Source organism: Rhipicephalus microplus, unplaced genomic scaffold (genome assembly GCF_043290135.1).
Source record: "Rhipicephalus microplus isolate Deutch F79 unplaced genomic scaffold, USDA_Rmic scaffold_18, whole genome shotgun sequence".
Classification (NCBI taxonomy): Eukaryota; Metazoa; Arthropoda; class Arachnida; order Ixodida; family Ixodidae; genus Rhipicephalus; species Rhipicephalus microplus.
In genome coordinates, this window is record NW_027464591.1 from 6,486,074 (window position 1) to 6,507,053 (window position 20,980).

The window sequence follows — 20,980 nt, forward strand, 5'->3', positions numbered from 1 at the left end:
TTTCTCCAAGTGATTAAATAACCTGTTAAAATCACTACACAGCTTTGGTTTACAACGTCGAGTGATAATAATAACATTGCAGGTGCTAATTAGAGTGCACTATGATTGTAACTGAACTAACCTGACGCTATCTCACCTGATTCACATTCTTTGCACCTTCGGGCCACATGGACTTGATGAGAGGGTCCGAGCTGGGAAAAAAAAAAGGGGGGGGGGGGGGATGAGAAAGTCTGCCTCTTGGACTGATCTAAGTGGCATTTAAAAGGGTATGGGTCTGAGCATGTTGATATGGTTTCACGACTGCGAAGTGAAAAAAACAGAAAGAGAAGACAGAGTCTTGCACAGTCCTGCTTTGTGGCAGTGCGGATTTTTCCTGGATAGGTGTGTTCACGTAACAACATCTTCTTAATGCAGTGAAAGCAACTTTACAAGGGTATTAAATGCGCACAAATATATTCTTATCCGTTTATTTCGCAATGTACTTAGAAATTTCCAATTTTTAAAATTTGAATCAAAGTGATTTTGAATACTGTATTGTTCGTTCAGTTATTTGAAGTGCTTGAATATTTGGACTGGACAAGTATTAACGTTTCTAAATAAAAATGCATGCCTTACAAAGAGCTCATGAAAACTATTTGATGTCACAGCATGTTTTTTTTAAGCAACATTATGACCTAAAGGATCTTGCACACAACTAAAAATGTTCATGTCCAGCACATACCTTCAATGTAACCACCCTTCAGTGGATGATCTTAAAATCTCCATCCGAAGATTGCATTGCACGTGGTTCAAATAAAAAAAAATGATCTTACATCACTCCTTAATCTAAAATTCTAAACTTCGATATCCATCATTGGTATGTTTTATTAAGTGAAATAATAGGAGTTTTATTTTCAAGTAACAGGCTTCAGTTAACTTCATCACTAATAGGCAGGAACTGTACGTATTAATGATACGCATGTCTCATAGTTTCTAGAGAGTAATCTCTCTATTGAGTTCGAAATGTTGTCACTAGACGGAAACAGCATGACAGCCTGCCCGCCTGCAAAAGGAAGCCCTGCCACAACCATGCACGACTGATTCCTCAAAATTCTCTCCACCCACCTGTTGTACAGTAGACGCTTGAAGTCCTGGAACAGGGTGTCCTTGTTCTTGTCGAGGAAGCCTGTGATGGAGTATGTTACCTCGCCCGCATAGTGGAGGATGCGGAAGTGCTTCTGGTGCTCCAGCGATTTGTCCGTTGGTGACAGCTGGGTACGCAGAAAGAAAATGGAGGTTCTCTCTCGGGAAAAATGTAACACTCTGGTGTGCACTCAAACAAAGATTCAGCGCAGGGTACTGCGAAGCATATTTCCAAGCAACACTGTGCCTTCACTTCTCTTCAAGAGACATAGCAATCAATAACGTTGGAAACAAGCACCAACGCGGGAAAAACATAAAAGTTGCATTATACGTTAACACAGAGGAACTGATCTTTCTGGAAATTAAGTAATGCTGATTTTCCAGTGAGGAGTGTTAAGCACGCTTCTGGAGCTATCCTTTTTTTTTTTCAAGATGCTGAGCTTTAATTGTTAAAGCTCAGTAACTTTCTCTAGCACGTGTGACTTCTGGCTGTTGAATCTATCGACTATCTGTAGCCTGTCAGATTCCCGCAATGGCTCTTGAGGGACTGGCTTTTCCTCCTCAATAAAGGCCAATCTACTCCCTGCCTTTACGCTTTCAAGACACACATTTTTTGCCTCAGCTAAACCAAGCTACCTCGTATTGTATTTTCCTTTAGAAAGCTTAGCAAACTTTATCGCTTTCCCCTTTGTTTGTTGCTAAGAACAGTGCAAGACTGTTAATCACATAGCACTAAAGCAATGCTATTTTTATTTCATGACTACTTCCCATTTGCGATGTAGTCATGCAGGTCAAAAAACATGCCTGCAAAAGGTTCAACTCACTCTTCTGCTTGTGTAGTGCTTATGGTTGGCAAGCTTCTTGTCCAGTGACTCTAGCAGCATCTGAAAATGAAATGGTAACGAATCACAATGGTATCAAAATATATTCACAAATTTAGGGTACATAAGATGAAAAATTATGAAGCGTCAGCGTTGCAAAAAGCAAAGAAGTCATGGTAAACATTGCAGTAGTACTGATGTTATTACAACAATATTTTTGTCTACTAAATTATGATGTATCATGACAATTTTCCTGAATCTAATTTAATTGTCCTTTTATCATTGAGGCAGATCTTGCAAACCTTCAAGACAAAAGCACACTTTAAAGCATCCATAACAACTAGCTGCTTGCTACATGTATTAGGTACGATTTTGCCACAGCAGCGGAATATAGCCGTACAATGGTGCCAAAATACACAAGAGATGACATTGAGACGTCGAGCAGAGGTTGTTTGCATGTCAACTTGGATCAATTATTTTTTGCAAAATTTCTCTGAAGTGTTCGTTTCTTCAATTACTGTCTTGTTCTGTCGGTCTGAGCTGTATAATCTGCCTGAACGGCGAATGCGAAGAATTTCGTGCTCAAACCACTCACCTCATCAGTAACCTTGCCGACATTAAGGCAGGCCTCGTCGGCTAGGGCTATGATTCCGCGGTGTGGCTCCTCAACGAGGTCGCAGATGATCTTGTTGTTGAAGTAGGGTACGTCCTGCCACTGAATGCCCTCCCGAAGGTACTCTTCCTGCTCCTGCTTCAGGACCAGCTCGATGAACAGCTGCTGCAGCTTCTCGTTGCAGTAGTTGATGCAGAACTGTTCGAAACTGCACATGCAAGAAGTAAACAAAGCCGTATGAAACGTCAAGACAGGCTGGGACCACCTTTCAGGGTGAAGTGTCAAGACAATATGTCAGCCAAGCCAGTAGTGCACATACAGCTGTGCCTTTGAATTGCAAACAATGATATATAGTGCATGACCAAATATACCAAATTGTTGCATAAATCTATTTCAATATCACTTTGACGTAGGTGAGTTGGCACAATAGCACTTCGACTTAGAAGAGTTGGCACCTACTCAGATAGGTTTATCATAATTTAGACGAAGACAGGAGACACACGGAACAGAGACGAGTGCTGAATTTCAACCGAGTTTATTTTGCACTTCAGCAAGCCTTGTTATGCGCCAAAACCTGCCTGTATTTACCTATACACCGAAGAGCAAGATAGGAGCCATAAGCAAAAGAAAAAAGAAAATACACATGCCTACCTTGGGACATGCGTGAAATGAAGGTGTGTATTATCTTTGACATTTTTTCTGGTGTAGGCATATGATATGTATTTTCTTTTCCTTTTTTCTTTTGCTTATGGCTCTTGGGTTCCATTTTCATCGTCTTTTATCTTGCTCTTCTGTGTATAGGTTAATACAGGCAGATTTTAGAGAAGTGCAAAATAAACTCAGTTGAAAGTCGGCGCTCGTCAATGTTCTGTGCATCTCCTGTGTTCACCTGAATCAGGCTGAACCTATCTAAGCGTTGCGTAAAACAAAAAATTTTGAAAAATTTTGCACTGGTATTAGCAGACAACAAAATGATGTTTATAATAAATTGAAATATTTTTTTATCAGACATGATATCAGTGTACTTAATCTCAGTTGTAGTGACAGGAAACAAAAAAAAATATATGAGTAAAATGGTTTACGCGGGTATCGACATGTGAAAAACATATGCACGTGACAAAGGCATTTTGTGTTGAGCATGGTTTAATTTGTAACGGCGTTCAAGTGCACCAAAATCTTTAGTGCCAATTTCAGCCAGTAACCAATAAATGGTAAAAAAAATTAGAAAATGAAGGTATGATTTGTATGAAACGTGATGTCATTGCAACAAGGTTCAGTCGTTACAGAATGTGGAGAAGAAATTTTGTCGTTCATAAGCAGGCTGTATCTAAATATTCTACAGAAGCTTTACAAGTTTACAATCATGAATATATGTATGAAAATAAATATCACGGTATCAAAGCTAGGAGTCATTTAGCACTTACAGAATTTGTCACAACCGCATAAACTTCCTCATACATAACATCTATTAGGCAAGAAAGTAGAGCGTGTGCTTATGAGACAAATTACAAATACTAAAATGGAAGCCCATTGAGTCGCACCTGTTGTTGTCGAAGATCTCAAATCCATAGATGTCGAGGACACCAATGACGGTATTCTTGCGACCCAGCACGCTGTCTGTATGTACCTCGATGGCTTTGTTCACTCGACCCACAATCCAGGAGAACATGCGCTCGTAGATGGCCTGTTTCCGACCAATCAGTCAATCGATAGATCAATAAAACGTCACACCAATAATTAAACAGAAGAGGTCAAGTTGAGCAGCTATACTAGAAAGATCCTGCAGTATATTATGTACATTTAAGGCACTTCAAAAGCAAGAGAAGTTACTTTCCAAACAAAAACTCTTATGAAACACTAGCCAAAGTTTGTCAAAAGGTCTTTCATGCCATGATACTAATGATATCACTGTGCTATGGACCAATAAGCATTGCAATAACATTGACTTACGGCTCAATAAGATATTAGAAGAGTTTAGATGGATACTAAATGAAAAAATAGCTTGAGTTGTGTTTAAAATTGCAAATAATTAACTCGAGTTGTATGAGCATTACACGAAATCACAGAGATATTTTAAGTGGGGAAGTTACTGTTGGTCAACAAAAAACATCAAGCAGGCTTCATCAGAAAAATAATGCAATCACCTTACATTCCTAGACAAGCATTCCAGTTTTACAAAAGCACCAGTAGTGTTACGTTTAATTACTTCATTACTGGTAGCTAAACTGGTATGTAACCCAAATTAATTTAGAGAAACTTTGAATTGCAGTAATACATCTTTACATTGACAAACACAAAAAAAGGCAGAAATTGAATCTGCCACATTTAGTTTGAGTAAGCTGCCCTTCCATTTGCGCACAAAGGGCTAAGAAGTTGCCAGCAAGAAGACCAGTAGATAAAGGCTCACCTTGGCAAAGGCATCTCGCCCGTAGATGGCCTCTGTGAGCGTGTGCCCCTTCTGCATGACCTCTCCACCAGCTGCGATGACCCTGTGGCACAAAGCCTGGCTCAAATCCTTCTCGGACACAGAGAGGAGCTGGCTGAGTTGCTTGAGGCTGCCTTTGATCTTGGCTTGGTCCTCCTCAACCACAAAAGACACTTCCCCCTGGAAAACAAGGCATTTCAGTGCAAACTCGTTTTCGTTACAGGTTACGCATGACGACCTGGCCACACTTCTTATTCCAGGCCAAACTGCCATCCTGCCAACAGAGACACTAGAGCACATAATCGGTCAATGAAAGAGGGGGAGATTGATCAAAGGCTCTTCTTTTTTGTTAGACAAAACCTAATGAAACCAAGAGATAATGAAGCTGAAAAAGGTATAAATTATGATCCAAGGCTCTTCTCTTTTGTTAGACACAACCTAATGAAACCAACAGATAATGAAGCTGGAAAAAAGTATAAGCTAGCGCATTACTTGTATATGTTTCTGTTGTAATAATAATATGTGGGGTTTTATGTCCCAAAATTAGTACATGATGAGAGTAGTGGAGGGCTCTGGAAGTTTTGACCATTTTTTTAGCGTGCACAGATGTTTCTGCTGTAGTATAGTAACTATCACATAAATGGAAAGGAATTAAAAAGGATGAAAAATCAGCTTGCTGTGGGTAGCGACTGAACCTACAACCTTCGGATAACATGTCCAATGCTCTACTAATTGAGCCACAGGGGCAGTCACTTTCCCATCCACTTTATTGAGTATTCATGTTTTTGGGTCAACAGTGAACCTGGCAGTATGTGTTAGCCAGTGCCGCTCGCAAAGATGACATGCTCGGCGAAACTCACGTTGTGATAGATCAAAACATGCTAGTCTGTCGAGCTGACCCTCCCCACAACCGTTAATAGCATGACTGGTCTGTAAAATAAAGTTTGACTGCGGTGGCTCCCTCGTTGTCTCTGTAAGTTAGTAATTCATACTTATAGAGCTCTGCAACACTTTTTCAGCATGGTTGGAAAATGCTGCCAATCGGCTCCAGAGAACATGCAAGCCACACAATATAGTGCAGCATCTCGCCTAGAGTTTACGAATATTTCTCAGTTAGCTATGAATGGCTTGCTCTTCCTAAAAATGATGCCATATACCCGAATTCACAGCCATTGGCAAATTTGACCATTATGAGCTGCATGGTTACCATGGTCAATGCGGAATGCTGCCAAATGCCCACACATGCACGTTCGCACTGAAGGTTTGATTGATATGTGGGGTTTATGTCCCAAAACCACTATATCATTATGAGAGACGCCGTAGTGGAGGGCTCCGGAAATTTAGACCACCTGGGGTTCTTTAACGTGCACCCAAATCTGAGCACACGGGCCTACAACATTTCCGCCTCCATCGGAAATGCAGCCGCCGCAGCCGGGATTCGAACCCGCACCCTGCGGGTCAGCAGCCGAGTACCTTAGCCACTAGACCACCGTGGCGGGGCCGCACTAAAGGTTAACAGTATATCGGAAAAAAAAAGGAAGAAAAAATCGCAGCATATCGACAGAGTGAATGATGATGAGTGGGGCGAAGTGTCCATCCGTCTGTCTGTCCGTGCATTCGTCCGTTCATGAATCAGTCCATCCATCTGTCCATGCTTCCACCCATGCTTCCGTCCGTCCATCTATCCGCGAGTTCATCTGTCCATCTGTCTGTCTGTCTGTCTGTCTGTCTATCTGTTTTTCTGGCTGTCTGACTGACGCTGCTGGTTATGCCTGATGCAGGACAAGGTTAAACTAAGAGGAGCTTCGCCAATAAAAATTTGCTGAAGGTCATGACGCTCACGTGATGTAACTTCTTTCGCCCATGCCATCCTTCCCTGCTATGCTTTCAGTGGGCTTGTCCGAACAGTAGAAAAGAAAATGCAATTACAGCTTGCAGTAAATCTCCATAACTTTGCTTATACTTGACTGATTCTGAAATATCTGCAGCAGTCGATTCATGAGGCAATAGGCTCCTTTAATGAAGCTGTTTGATGACTACGTGTAAAAGCGTTGCAAGTACCCTTTAAGGAGTTGGTAACCCAATGCAGGTTTCTCAGAAAGGAGGCTTCCTAGTTGGAGGAAAATTCGTTCTGGTCTGCGCGTTGAATCCAGGACCAACACGTTTGGTTTTAAAGGACCCCTGACAGTGAAAGTTATGCTTGCGACCTTTTTACAGCGATTTGTTGCAGCTTTGCGAATGGTAATGCCAAAATTGAATAGTAAATGCTCTAACCCATTGTATCATTTATGCTATGATTATTAATTCCAAATGATTTTGCATCACTTAAAAACGCCACCTAAGTACCATAAGAAACTAGTGCCCCACAACGGGGCAGTGTCTGAGGATATATATATGTGCACTCAATCTTCGGTGATTCTGAATGCGCTGTTTCAAATAGGGGGACCCACGAAAGTGAAGAATCAAATAATGTGGATGCTTTAAACATTTCTCCCTTAAAAAAAAAAGAAAAGCATTCTTGGCTTAAGCTGCCAAAACCACCTTGAGACCAACCCTACAAGCTAGTGAGAGGGGTGACAAACAATAGTCCTCGCCAAGTGCCAGTTGGGATATTCAAGCATACTTCGATGCCAACAATACCTGCTTTACCTTTGCAACGCTCCGAGGGGACCCCTTGCCAGGTCAAACCACAGAAAATGTCGATTGCACCTGAATAATTGGATGAGCACGCACCTTTACTTTAAAACCAAATTAAAATATCTTCTAGGCTACACTTGTCATCAATAATTTGTCAGAAGTACCCTCTGCATGGAAGACTCTCAAACACAAGCATCTCAAGCTTCCAAATTTAGTGTCAGGGTTCCTTTAAGTACAGCATGCTTCTTGGGAATGTCGTCCGAATGGATATACAAAAATGCAAAAACTGACGAGCGTGGCTTAGTTGGTCTGAAAGGGCACAGTGATCTTCTCTCTTAACGGCACAGCTGTTTAGCAAACATTAGATACATCCTACCACTCACCTCTATTTCACTAAAAATGAGGAAGGCAAAGTTGAGCCCAACAAATTGGCGACCAATCAACCATTTCTGGGTTCGCTAGTGCGACAATATGCGTGGCCGTCCGAGACTACATTAATGAAACAAATAGGTTGATTAATTAATTTATATTATTATTCTAACATGTCTACAAGATTATATGCACATAAAAATTTGAGTATTGCTCTATTTTGAGAATAAATTTCTTTCTTTATTTAAATAAGTATATGCATTAGATCAAGCACCACAATGTCCTAGGTCATTGATAACCTTTCTATTATAAAATCTCCATTAGTCTAAAACCACACATTATTTTATAAAACCACTATATTCTTGGCCAATCCCACACAGTGGGTATGCACCACGAGCAATAGGTGAACAAGAACAAGGACGGCAGCGAGTGGAAGACTCCGAGTGCATATGAGAGGATACTAGGGAGCAGGAAAAGCTATGGTGGCTCTGAGAAGACCCTGAAGCAGGGACATAGGCAGACATTGTTTTCATGGGAGGGGGTGGGGCACTTTTTTATTTGAAGTGGGGACCACTCCCTGGCCACACGTTTGCCCTGAAGTGATGGAGGGCCTACGCCGATGACAACCAGCCCGTCGATCAATGAAAGGTGCGAACACTTGGTTTCAGTTCAAGCTTCTGTTTCTAGAGTTTGGACAACCGTGTCATGCCTGTGAATGTGTGTGATTTAACTCAAACCTCCCTGCACTGAAAATCAGCAAAGAAACAGGCTGCATCACATAGCTAAGGACTAGAAATGACCTGGAAAGAACCAGAATCATCTAATTTCTCTGTTTTATGCTTGCGTGGCGTAGTGCGAGCTTCACCAATATATATATATATTGTCACGTGAAGGTACACGCGAAACTAGGCGCTTGAAGATATATTTACACAGCACCAACGCGCAAGTCAATATGGAGAACGAGTGCTGTACCAAAATCACGTCGTCTTTCTCCGCGCCTATCTAACCGCTTTTGTGGGACATTGTCTCATAACATAACCCCCGGGTGCTGAAGCACCGTCTCGATGCTTTCTATGATGTTGGCAAGTGATAATGCTTAAGGCGAGATACATGAACAATGTCTGTAGACAGTGAAGGGGAGGAGGAGGAAGACACGAGCGGGGCTATCTCGTAGGTCACATCTGTCACCTGGTGCAATACGTGGTAGGGTCCCGAGTAGGGGGAAAGCAGTTTTTCAGAAAGTCCAACGCACCTGGTCAGAGTCTACAATAGCACAAGAGAACCCGGATTAAAGGAAACTTGGCGATAATGGAACTTGTAACACTGCCACTGCTGATCTTGCGATGCTAAAAGGTGCTGATGGGCAACTTGTCGTGCTTTTTGAGCTCTGGTGATGGCATCGCGGGCGTATTCGGTCGTCGAGTCGACGGCTGTCGGAAAGATGGTGTCAAATAATAAAGTTGGATCACGGCCAAACACGAGATAGAAAGGTGAAAAACCAGCTGCATCATCTTGGCTTGCACGTTGGCGCTGTGTAAATATATCTTCAAGCGCCTAGTTTCGCGTGTACCTTCACGTTCGAAATCGTCCAGCCATTCCTCCACATCTTCCCCGCGCATACCAGCGAAGGGATGGGGCTCACGCTGGAGGCTGTTAATGACGTGAAAAGGCGCGGCACGTGGTGGCGGAGTGGGAACGGCTGCAGCACCGACCTCTTCTTGGTGCGACATATTTCCGGACACCTGGCCCAAGCGGCGACCTGAACGTAGCTCCAGGGGGTAGAGTGGTCGAGAGGATGACGGGGGATCCAACAGCACGCTCCACCACGTATGAAGTCTTGGTTTGAAAGACCTTTATTAGGCCCGAAGAACCGGCAGCCGACAGCTGAGATGAACGGACCAAGATGATGATGATACGTGACAACGATGAGGATGCATGAGCAACACATGATAATGATGATAATGTACAGATGAAGAGGATTGGTATACTAAATGCCCACAATATATATATTTTTACACACTGGGCAACAAGGGCAAGTTGCACAATAGGAGTGCCAAAGAGCCACATGGCAACAATTTCCAAGTTGAACGGACAAGTGCAGTAATATAGAAAGATGAAGGAAGCACTCTATCCCCGTCTAAGTGAGCGCTTAGTCCACGTACGTTATGTGCGAACAAGCCCAGGCCGCTCTCCTCGAGATACCAGGCTTTAAGTTTAATTCAAGCTTACCAAGTGCACGATGGCTGCCACAACCTTCCACAGTGAATCACATTCAGCTTGCGCAAATCCAAGTAACTTCAGTGCCGAACAAACTTGCTTGAAGTCAGCCCGGTCATTGATGGTCTCCACCTATAATTATGTGGAGCAAGAGCAGCATTGTTCAGAATGAATGTAAAAATGGTATTGTGCTGCAAGATAAAAGTAGTATGGTGCCAACAAATGTTAAATTTTTGTGTGATAAGTACACTCTTTCAAGCAATAAGAATACACAGGTCAAAAAATATGTGCCAATGTGCTAGTCACAAAATGTCAGCAGATCGTTCTCACATTTTGGCAATCTGTCATAAATTATGATACGCAATCGGGCAATATGTGTTTAATTTTCTCAGCTTCTTGAGCAGCGACAAATGAAAATCAGTTTCAGACACTTTGGAGCATTCTACATTTGTTTGTACTTAAATTCCACTGTACTAAAAACAGCAGGATGATAAAAATTATAACATAGGTCAGTTAGTAGATTTCAATAACATAATGCAATTTTATATTAAATAATATTAAAACAAGTTACAGCATTGTTTTAAGATAAAAAGTTAGAAAGTAAACAAGTATTCAACGTATCTCATTGCTATGCAATTTAGAAAAAGGCACATGTTATGGTGCTAGATGAAAAACTGCATTGAAATGGCATATATGTCAATGACTGAAGGAACGCTCAGCTATTTCACGTCAGCTTTTATTGTTTTCTCCCCTTGTTTCCTTTTTGAAATACAGCTTTCTCTAATGACTCATACCGTTGAGACCTCAGAAGACTTAAGTGCCAGAATCCTTCCTATAGTCATTTCCATACAAGACAAACTTGATAGCAACGCTATTAGTAGTAGGGTGATGTGTTTTCCTAAGGTTGTTCAAAGAGAGAACAAAAATGAAGTTAAGAGAAAAGCTCTAGTCTATCATTTGCATATTGTTGGAAGTACTGTATAACCATAAGCTTATGTAAATGCTGGTGCCAGATTCTCTTTAGTAACTATGGCATGAAAGCCAATACTATAAGCACCTTGTGTGGGCCCGAGAGTACTACATAGGTAGCCTTGTGTCATCAACATCGGCCACTAGAAGGATAAAGAAAATGACATGCATGCATGTCATTTTCTTACTAGGTCAGCCACGACCAACCTTGAGCATGCATTTAATAAAAAAAAAGCTGAAGAGATGTCAGCCATGATTCAACTTGGCCTCTTTTTACAGCTAGACTATGTGTGTTAGCACCGCCTTAGCAAGAGGAAAACTCCAACTCACAGTGTTCATAAACCAACCTGTACACACGTACCTTGGGTGAGCCTCCCTGTCGAGTGTAAAAGTACAGCTGTGGCTCGTGCTTGAGGCCGTAGGAAGACAACTGTGAATCGGGTGCGCCGTACAGTAGCTCATAGAAGGCATGGAAGTTTCGTTCACCAGGTTGCTGGTAAATCACTCGGGACTAACCAAACATCAAAAGGGAGAAAAAGAAAAAAAATGTCAATTCTACTAGCACTTACCACAAATTCTAAAAGTAACTTAAGATGTGCCTACCTGTCATTTCGTCAGTTTTAAGATAAGAAAATATTCAAAAACCCCTCCATTTAGTTCAGGGGGAAGTCGTATAATCAATAGCAAAAAAAAAAAATAGTATCCATTGACGTTAATCTGTAATTTTGTGCAGCTGGAAAACAAAGCATCAATGATATGAAGGTAATTGCCAGTTGAGACATGTGAAGCATCATGTACAGACGGAATCACACTTGTCTAGAGCAGCGGAGCGTGTGGCTGTGGACACTGTTGTTGTCTGCGGCTGCTACTTCACGTTAGCTACAAGCTTCCGTTCATGCTTGAATCATAGCACAAGAACCTAGCATGCAGTAGGCATCATTTTAACATCAGTCTTATCATATATCTGCAGAAAAAAGCAGCCGAAACAGCCGGCAGGGCACTCTAGACAAGAGTGATTCCGTCTGTACCTGCTTCTCTTCCTGGCTAATGCACAGGATTCAGCACCACCTTAGGTTTCCATGCGTCTAACAGTGCACATAGTGCCTGAGTCATTTTAAAAGCGTGTATGTGACAACTGAGAGTACTGGAAAAAAGAACAGCATACCTTTTCCAAGAGGTAGTTGTTGATGTGTCCTCCCAGAGGGTCTCCCTTGAAGTCAAAGTTGATGTCCATGTACTTTCCGAAGCGACTCGAGTTGTCATTGCGATTGGTTTTGGCATTACCAAATGCCTCAAGGATGCAATTGGACTGTAACAAGATGTTCTTGACCCTGTTGAAAAATGTTTGCAGGCTCTTTAGCTAGCGCTAAGCATAGGTGCTTGCCTAAGCTCTCAATCGTCAAGTTACCCTTTATTAATTTTCATTGAAACTTTTTACTCATTGTTATTTCTCGTCCGATACACCTTGAATTTACTGTAATTCACACACATGCCATTGCAACCTTGATTCACATTTGACCCATTTTAAATGTCTTTGACAATTGGTTTACTATTACTTCGCAGTTTGCTAACATGCATAACATTACATATTTTTGCTATAATTCCCTTTTCATCCATCTTCAATAATCATCAATTCACATGATTCATGCTGTATTCACCTTATGCACTAATTATCACTTCCAAGCCCTTGGCATAACCTTAATATTAATTGCGACTGCCCCCCTGCCGCCCCCTTTGACATTTATTGATTACAAAATACTATATCAACATGTTAGCAACTGAAGGTAGGATAGACTATCTCACATTTAGCAGGCATACATTTGCTACAGAATGGTGTTCAAAAAGCCATGGAAAGGTGCATGCTAAGTCAGAGCCATAACTAGGGGGAGTGAAAAGAGTTCCCCCGAAAATTTCTTCCATGCTTTAACTTTTCAGGTGATGCTAAATTATTTACACACATTCTCATCGACCACCATTCACCAAGGTTTACCATTCTACACATTAACACTCCTACGAAAAACTCCTCGATACGGCCCTCTGTTAAATCCATTGTCAATAAGTAGCACTTTTTTACATTCTTACAAAAGAGATATGTATTTGAGCCTAATTGGAAGCAATGACACACTTCAATGCACATCTTATAAACGTGCTTCTAGTAAATATATAAGTAAATAGCACAAACAAACAAACACAAACTAAAGGAAGCATTTACTAAGATGTCATAAGCAAGTGCATGCATGGTACTGAATGCAGAGCTCCGAAGTTACATATTCTACGCATCTGCATAGATACCTAAATAATGCATAGTGCGAAATGTTGTCAGGACAACCCATTCATTAAGAGCATCATACGTAATCCCTGTTGACTTCACGTGACAATAATTAACATAAAGTGGGCCATTCAGTTTCTCTTCTTGTTCATTAGACACCGAAAAAAGTTTTAAAGTATGTTTACATTGCGAAGCCTGATACGTAATCGAAACATGCACCCACCTTTCGATTTCCTGCTGGCCTGTGACATTTGTGATAGCTGCTATATACCTCATAATAATCTTGGAGGCTTCCGTCTTCCCAGAGCCACTCTCACCTAGAAAAGCACGAGAACGTACCTTTAGACCAGGTGTGGATGCAAGATTTTTCATTGCAAAGGGGTTGTGGAGAGGGGGCTCACTTTGATATAGTGATCAGTGATGATAGCTTCATGTACACTCACGATTAACAATCATAAACTAATATAACTTTCTTAACGTCCCAATGGGCATTGTAATATGGCACAGTAACGGCTACGAATGAGAAGTTCATGAGTTCGTCAGATGACATATGTTAGCACTGTGTATACAAACATGGGAGAGATAGGTTAGAACATCTAAACACACCTATCGCTCTTGAATGTAAGCATGCCTTGGAAATGACTTATTCCATATTATGTGACACTGTAAAGTAGGAACATTCATGTGAGCAGAATTAAGTGTCAAAAGGAAGCACGGAAAAAGATTGAGCTAGTACAGCAAACAAACAAATGAGAAGTATGTGAAAAATTTCGAGAGAATGATAAAAAGAGGGAAGCACACGGCAGAAAATAAGGAAAAAATGATGTATGCACTAAAAAAAAAAGCTGCAGTAATTGCATGAAAAGGGGATCTTCAAAGGGTACTGACACGAAATATTTCACCTGTTTTTTTTTTTTCGTCAGATAATAGGCCTCAAGTTTCCGAGCACGTAGGAAATGTACCAGTAAGTGTGAGTGTGCCCTGAAAAATTACCTAATTATAGCATGCTTTTAATAGCTAGTTTCGGTTCATACTGTACCCTGACATCACAACGTGATATGAGCAGCACCACCAGGCGGTAATGTGTGCATGCGCAAGTTTTCATGACGTATTCTTGTCCGTGCGTCGCTTCTTCGATGGTCTGCTTCATCTGCTGCACGCCACACATCTGGCAACTGTCGCGGCCGGGGGGCAAGACGTTGGGATGGCATCACTTTTAAGGTGCAGGTTCTTCATCGACAATCCGAAGTCAGTCAGCAGCTGCATGTTGTGCATGTAAGCGTCCGGATTGAAGTGCAGTGAACAGAGTAAACTCCGCTTTATTGGCGTCCAGTCTCTGCCTCAGCTATGGTGCACCAAGTCGATCCACGCTTATCTCAGTGCCGTATCGGACAAGATTCAGTGGAACTTGCACCTATCGTCCCCAGTTTCACTGGCGCAAGACTTCACAGGGCAAAATATTGGCTCCACGACAACAAATTTGAAAACAAACGATTCCTTTGCTTTGTGATAAGCCTATACCTTGTATGTATTCGAATGCACGTACACTATTTCAGACTCTGCTAGCTCTCTTCACAAGTACCCTAGATGACAGTAACCGCACGGCACGAGCGTCATGATCGAATAGGCAATTTGCAAGCTGCCATTTTTTTTGTTTTGGCACTTGAAGTCCTCACAACTTGCCAAACTGCTGCGTGAAGTCGCCAGGATTAGTACTGTAGCCCAATATCAAGTTAGTGTTGCTGTCGGTAGGTGTGCCATAAAAATTTGATTTCAATATCAAAATACGATATCTGATCAGCATTTGCTGAGTGTCAAATTTGCCCAGAGCTGTCTCTGTATACAGGAGACTTTTATGGCAGAGTAAACTCGGCTTTGAAAAAAGACGTCAGTACCCCTTTCAAAATTTAGACATTGAAGGAGCCCTAAAAAAAAAAAAACACTTTTTCAAGTAACCATGTAATGAATTCACTGGAAAAGCTTATTGCCTTACGAATTCAATGCCGCGAAAATTTTAAGATTCCGTCCAGTGCAAGTGAAGTTACAAAGATTTGTGGCATGCTGCAATTGAATTCTCTCTTTTCTCGTCCCGACAAAAGCGCTGGAAGCTAACCAGAGAGAGATGGCAGGGGAAAAGAAAATACATCATCCGCGTTTCGTAACCTTGAGCACTTTTTTTTTCTTCTAATGTGCGGCTTTTCCAGAGTGATTGCATGCACACAAGTCGCGGCCTTCCGTGGTGATCTCTGTAACTACCGAGCGTGCCATGTTCAAGTTAGCTAATGGCTGATGGATGAGCTTTCTACGAGTGATTTTTGAGCATCTTCTGTTTTGTGTCAAGAAATGGGAAAGCAGTTTTTAGCCGGCTTTAATCACTTATTGTGAATTCCAGGCCGCATGCTGCACTATAATGTTTGGCTTGCGTCTAGGTTGGAGCCTCTACTACCGATCAGCAATGTTTTCTGACCATGCTCAAGAAGTGTAGCAGAGCTCCTTTAAGAAGTGTCCTCAGCTAATTAAGAATGCACAGTGCTTAAAAGAACTTGCCTTCTTTGCACACATATATTTTTTATAATATACAGAGCGTTAAAGGGCCTCAAACCAGCTTCGTTCATTTTTTAACATTTCGATCGAGTAAGCGCACGCATCGAGGTCAGGATGCTGTCATGATCAACAATCCCAAATGCGGCAGTGCTATGACCCGCAGGCACGCTACAAACTACGACTAACAATCTTTGTTGTCTCCGTGGGCTCTTCTGCATTGTTGGCGCTGGTCATGACATTATTATCCACGTCTAGTCATGGCGTTCACAAAACGAACCTGTTTGCTCACAGGCACACATGCTCATTGCTCTTCTGCCTTGCACGGTGAGGACGAGCAGTTGGCCAAAAGGATAGATGAGCCAATGAATGGAAGGAAGCAGTGAAGCACTGAACGAGGGTGCCATTTGGATCCCAAAAAGTGTATATAACTCCAGTATTACAGCTTAGCTTTAAAAAATTTTCATGGTTAGGCATTTGTTGAAGACTCATGCCCAACTGCAGCACCACAACTAAATTTTGACCTTTGGGTGAATTGATTGATATTTGTGGTTTAAGGCACCTTTGACTGGTTTAGAGGCCGGCAGTGTACATGTATGCACACCCATGTGCACACACACATACACACACACATACACACACACGCATGCACAATCACACCCAGGCATGCCTCGGTTTCCCATCCGTCGAGGGGGGGGTAAAGGTTCGTGGCAGCGCCTCCCCCTTCCTCAAATAAGTAAAAGTGGATTTTGCACCAGGTGACTGGGTGGGAGGCGGTGGCCGCCCCCATGAGCACGCTTATGCATCTCACGTGCATGAGTGTGTTTATATCTAAAAAGTGACACACATAAATTATCAAATAAAAGATTTCTGTAGTATGCTCACTTTCAAACATTTTTTTATGTTCATGATGTGTGCACATAAAAAAGGGGCTTTTTTTTACAGTACAGTTTAATAAAAACCTTACGATAGTAGTTGGTACATATCGCTTACACACACAAGCTTTAAGTCGAGACAGACTTACCTTGCTGCAGCAGACAAAAGACTGTCAACTAATGCAGTAAAAGGCTCGCTGATTCAATTTTTTTAATGATTCCACAAGGGCAATTGTTTACATTACAAAGTTGTACGTCACAATATTGTGTACTTGTCCCGCCATGGTGGTCTAGTGGCTAAGGTACTCAGCTGCTGACCCACAGGTCGCTGGATCGAATCCTGGCTGCGACGGCTACATTTTTGATTAAGGCGAAAATGCTGTAGGCCTGTAAGCTTAGATTTGGGTGCACGTTAAAAAACCCCAAGTGGTCGAAATTTTGGAAGCCCTCCTCAACGGTGTCTCTCATAATCATATGGTGATTTTGAGACGTTCAACCCAACATACCAGTCAATCAATCAACATTGTGTACTCATTTCCTCAGAAATCACAATCACACAATTTCAGGCATTCTAAATCAAATTTTGAAGTTGTCGTGAAGCACTTTCCCAAGTAGTCATCCAATGACTTTAGTATTGGAGATGATTGTTTCACAAAGGTAGCCACTAAATTTCCTTGAATACGTCAAGAACGAGAGGAGCAGTTCGTTGCATGCACGCTGAAAGCTACACAGAGATTGACCACACAGGGGAAGTTACGTCAGAGTGTGTCATGACCTTGAGCGGGCATGATGAAATGTAATCTCCCTTTCAGCCACTTCCTTCATGCGCATGATTGTGGCTCACTGTGTAGTAATGTTAGCAGATAACAGAGTGCGGCGCCGTCACTTCGTTGTCATGTGTACATAGTTACGGTCAATATGTGTAACAGAGAGGCCACGTTTCCTGTGTGCTGGGCGCAGTCAGTTAACCCATATCCAAGATCAAGTTCAATGGTAATGAATCGCGTGCACCTTCACACACAAAAAAAGGTACATGCTGCAAGTTGAAATGCGCTACCACTGCCTCTAGGATGGTCCTTAAAATGTTATGTATTTTTTGTTAATTATAGTCTCGTCAGTGTCATTTTAGTTGCGGAAGTTTTTCTACTTTGACATAAGAGTTTGTCTGTAATGTTGATTCCAAGTCAAGTTTTTCTTTCCGTGGTAAAGTTGTTACTCCTCCTCCTGTTTTTAACCGTTTGCCCACATTATACGTTTCCCAGCTGCCACATTTTTTGAGCGAAGCTCCTTAGGGTGTAGGTCGTTCCCTCCTCCGTTTGTATGTGATATTTAAGTCGCCACCACTAGTGAATGAATTACTCACTAGATGGCATTGTGTGTATATGCCCTTGAAAATAATTGCTAGAGGGTGTTAGCGGTTTTCATACAGTTGACAATTAATGAGGATACATGGTCCTGTTCAATAAAAAATTCACAGCATATCCAAGGAGTGAGTGATGATAAGTGGAGCGAAACATCCATCCATTCGTCTGTCCACCCGATGCGTGCGTGATAGGAGTGGACGGACAGACAGACAGGCGGACGGATTGATGCTTCACTCCACTCATCGTTTACTCCGTTGATATGCTGTGATTATCTTTATTTTTTTTTTCTCTTGGTCCCATTAAAAGCCATAAAAAAGCTAGGGGTTCTTATATCTTTACCTTTCAATAGTGTATGGGCTTTCTTCGATTTCCAGTAGAGCAGTACACTGCAAGCGTTCACAGCTGGTAGGAGTGTTCATAAAGCAAGGGGGCGGCACACAAAGCTCGTGTCCCCCTCCCTTCAGTTTTTTCTTTTTTTTTCCCATGTCACGGAGCACAAAATGACACTCAACCGCATCTGCCTGCCTGCGTGCCCTCTTCAGATCAAGGTGGTGCTTCCCTTGCAACAATACTTCCGCCTATGCCCCTGTGTACGTACCAGAGATGACGATGCAAGTGTCGCGAGACTTGCGCTTCATCTCCTTGTAGGCGGCGTCAGCGATCGCGAACACGTGTGGGGGTCGCTCGAAGATCTCGCGTCCCTTGTAGTCGGCCACCTGGTCGGGGCCATAGATGTTGAGCGTCCGGTAGGGGTTGACCGAGACGCACACCTCGCCGATGTACGTGTACACACGACCCGCATTGTACCTGCACAAGAAGCATGTATGCTAGAGCTTATCAGTATATAATGGTGCAAAGGCACAGTGCTTGAAGAATCAGAAGCACACAGTGATGCAGATAGGAATCATGTAGTCATAGATCCCTTTCTTCAAGCTGAAGAGATGGGAAAACTTCAAGCCCAGATACAAGACATTCACAATATCGTCGTATATTGCGTGCTACTTTTATACAACTTTATTAGAGGATTTATGATTGGGTATATGTCAAAAGACAAGTTAGCCAAACAGTAAAATACTGACGTGGTTGAAAGATTACAGGTATCACGACGCGGGCACCTGTCGGTCATTTTGCCACCAAGAGAGCACGCCTGCGAACTTCTTCATGCAGTTTGTTTCGTTTATTGGCTGACATGTCGTACTGGCATAGATAGTTGAACCATGCAGTAGCAAAGCCAGAATTTTTTTTTTTCTGGGATGGGGGGGGGGGGGGGTTCAACTATACCTTATGTGTGTTAATGCATTCTTTTGAATGTGTGCGGATACATATACACAAGCGAAAGTGAAAAAATTCCCGAGAGGGGTTGAACTCCCCGACCCCCCCCCCCCTCACCCGGTTACGCCCACGAGTTGAACTAATATATATAACAATTATTTAATACTCGAGTGCCACCATAATTTCATTGTTATGAAGGCTGATTGCCATATACAATTTATACGACCAAATTCTAAATAGGGGGATGGCAGGCTGTTCTGAAAAAACTACCCTATCAGATGGGATGCCGACATCAGTCACAATGATGACAAAAAGTTAAGCTGCCGATTTTTTGGACATGTGGGTGCCATTCAGATGCTTTCAGGGAGTCGCCACAACCTACATAGAGCCAATATATGACAACGTGTGATGTTTCGCACACTGAAACACTCGGAAACCTCAAGTTTTTATTCAAATTGCACGTTTTAACAGAAGCTACCGCAACTCCCGCGTCCTAGCAGATTTCAAAAGTTAGCTTTGCCGCAGTGCCACAACGATACGCCGTGAAACATACCGCAAGTCCTCAAGGCACTGGGATACGTAAAGGTTGTGCGCGGGGGTTCACCACTTTGAATTTCTCATTTCTTTGTAAAAATTTCGCATTCCATGAACTTTCGGCACGGATACGCAACAGCCAGAATTCATTGCTATAACTGATATCACGCGGCAAGCGCGTATTAATTGCTCTAAGCGGATTATCACCATATGGAAAGAAAAAAGTTGAGAGTGCTGCAGCTTTCGGCTGTTATAAACGATATATTGTTAAAACCGGTATCGTTTTTAGTAGGTTCGGCTGCATTTCCATGTGTGCCTGACCACCCCAAAACAGCATGGAATCCTCCCGGCAGCGGCCATTTGGTTCGAAAAATGGCACATTGTTTCGCACTCAAGGTCGCGACACCCACGAACCACACGCGGTATGCGAGTGCGAAATCGCCGCATGTCCTGCGTAAGTGCCGGCTGGATGGCATGCCGTTACTGCCCGGGCCGGCACGGTTTGTGAATGTGTGTCAACACCATTCGGCAAGCGAAAATTGCGTAGCTGCTAAAGTCAAACGACACAAAGCGCGAGATGAGATGATAGCCGCGTACGGACGATGGAGCAGTGGTGTAGCGGCACGATTTTCCAAACGTTCAGTTGCAAGCCAGAACGATTCACTTCTGCACACTTTTGCGCAACTGTAAACAATTTCGCACTAGCGGTAAAGAAAAGCTACGCTGGATCATTTTTTTATGAAAAGGAACACGCCCTGTGGCGGCTGCCTGCAGTACTATATATACACCAACAGCTAAGGAAAGAGCGTTAGGGCGCCTGAATCGCCCGCCGCGAGTGTCCGCTTTTGGAGTTGATCATCTATTAGTAAACAAAATAACGAGCCATGCGTGTTGGACTGGTTGGACTAGAGATGCCGCTCGCGCTCCGGTCTTGCAACGGACGATGCCGCCG

General features: G+C 42.6%; 1 protein-coding gene across 1 annotated transcript in view; it reads right to left on the reverse strand.

Annotated features, from left to right (window-relative positions):
• LOC142785102 (unconventional myosin-Id-like) overlaps positions 1-20,980 on the reverse strand; it is an 89,111-nt gene that overhangs the window by 20,450 nt on the left and 47,681 nt on the right. Inside the window, exons 2-12 of the mRNA XM_075883519.1 lie at positions 18,821-19,029; positions 13,666-13,759; positions 12,339-12,504; positions 11,535-11,684; positions 10,217-10,336; positions 4,964-5,161; positions 4,098-4,240; positions 2,539-2,764; positions 1,947-2,006; positions 1,105-1,250; positions 137-191 (exon numbers count right to left, since the gene is read on the reverse strand). Of these exons, the coding sequence (XP_075739634.1) occupies positions 137-191; positions 1,105-1,250; positions 1,947-2,006; positions 2,539-2,764; positions 4,098-4,240; positions 4,964-5,161; positions 10,217-10,336; positions 11,535-11,684; positions 12,339-12,504; positions 13,666-13,759; positions 18,821-19,029 (1,567 nt within the window). The remainder of the gene's footprint in view (positions 1-136; positions 192-1,104; positions 1,251-1,946; positions 2,007-2,538; positions 2,765-4,097; positions 4,241-4,963; positions 5,162-10,216; positions 10,337-11,534; positions 11,685-12,338; positions 12,505-13,665; positions 13,760-18,820; positions 19,030-20,980) is intronic.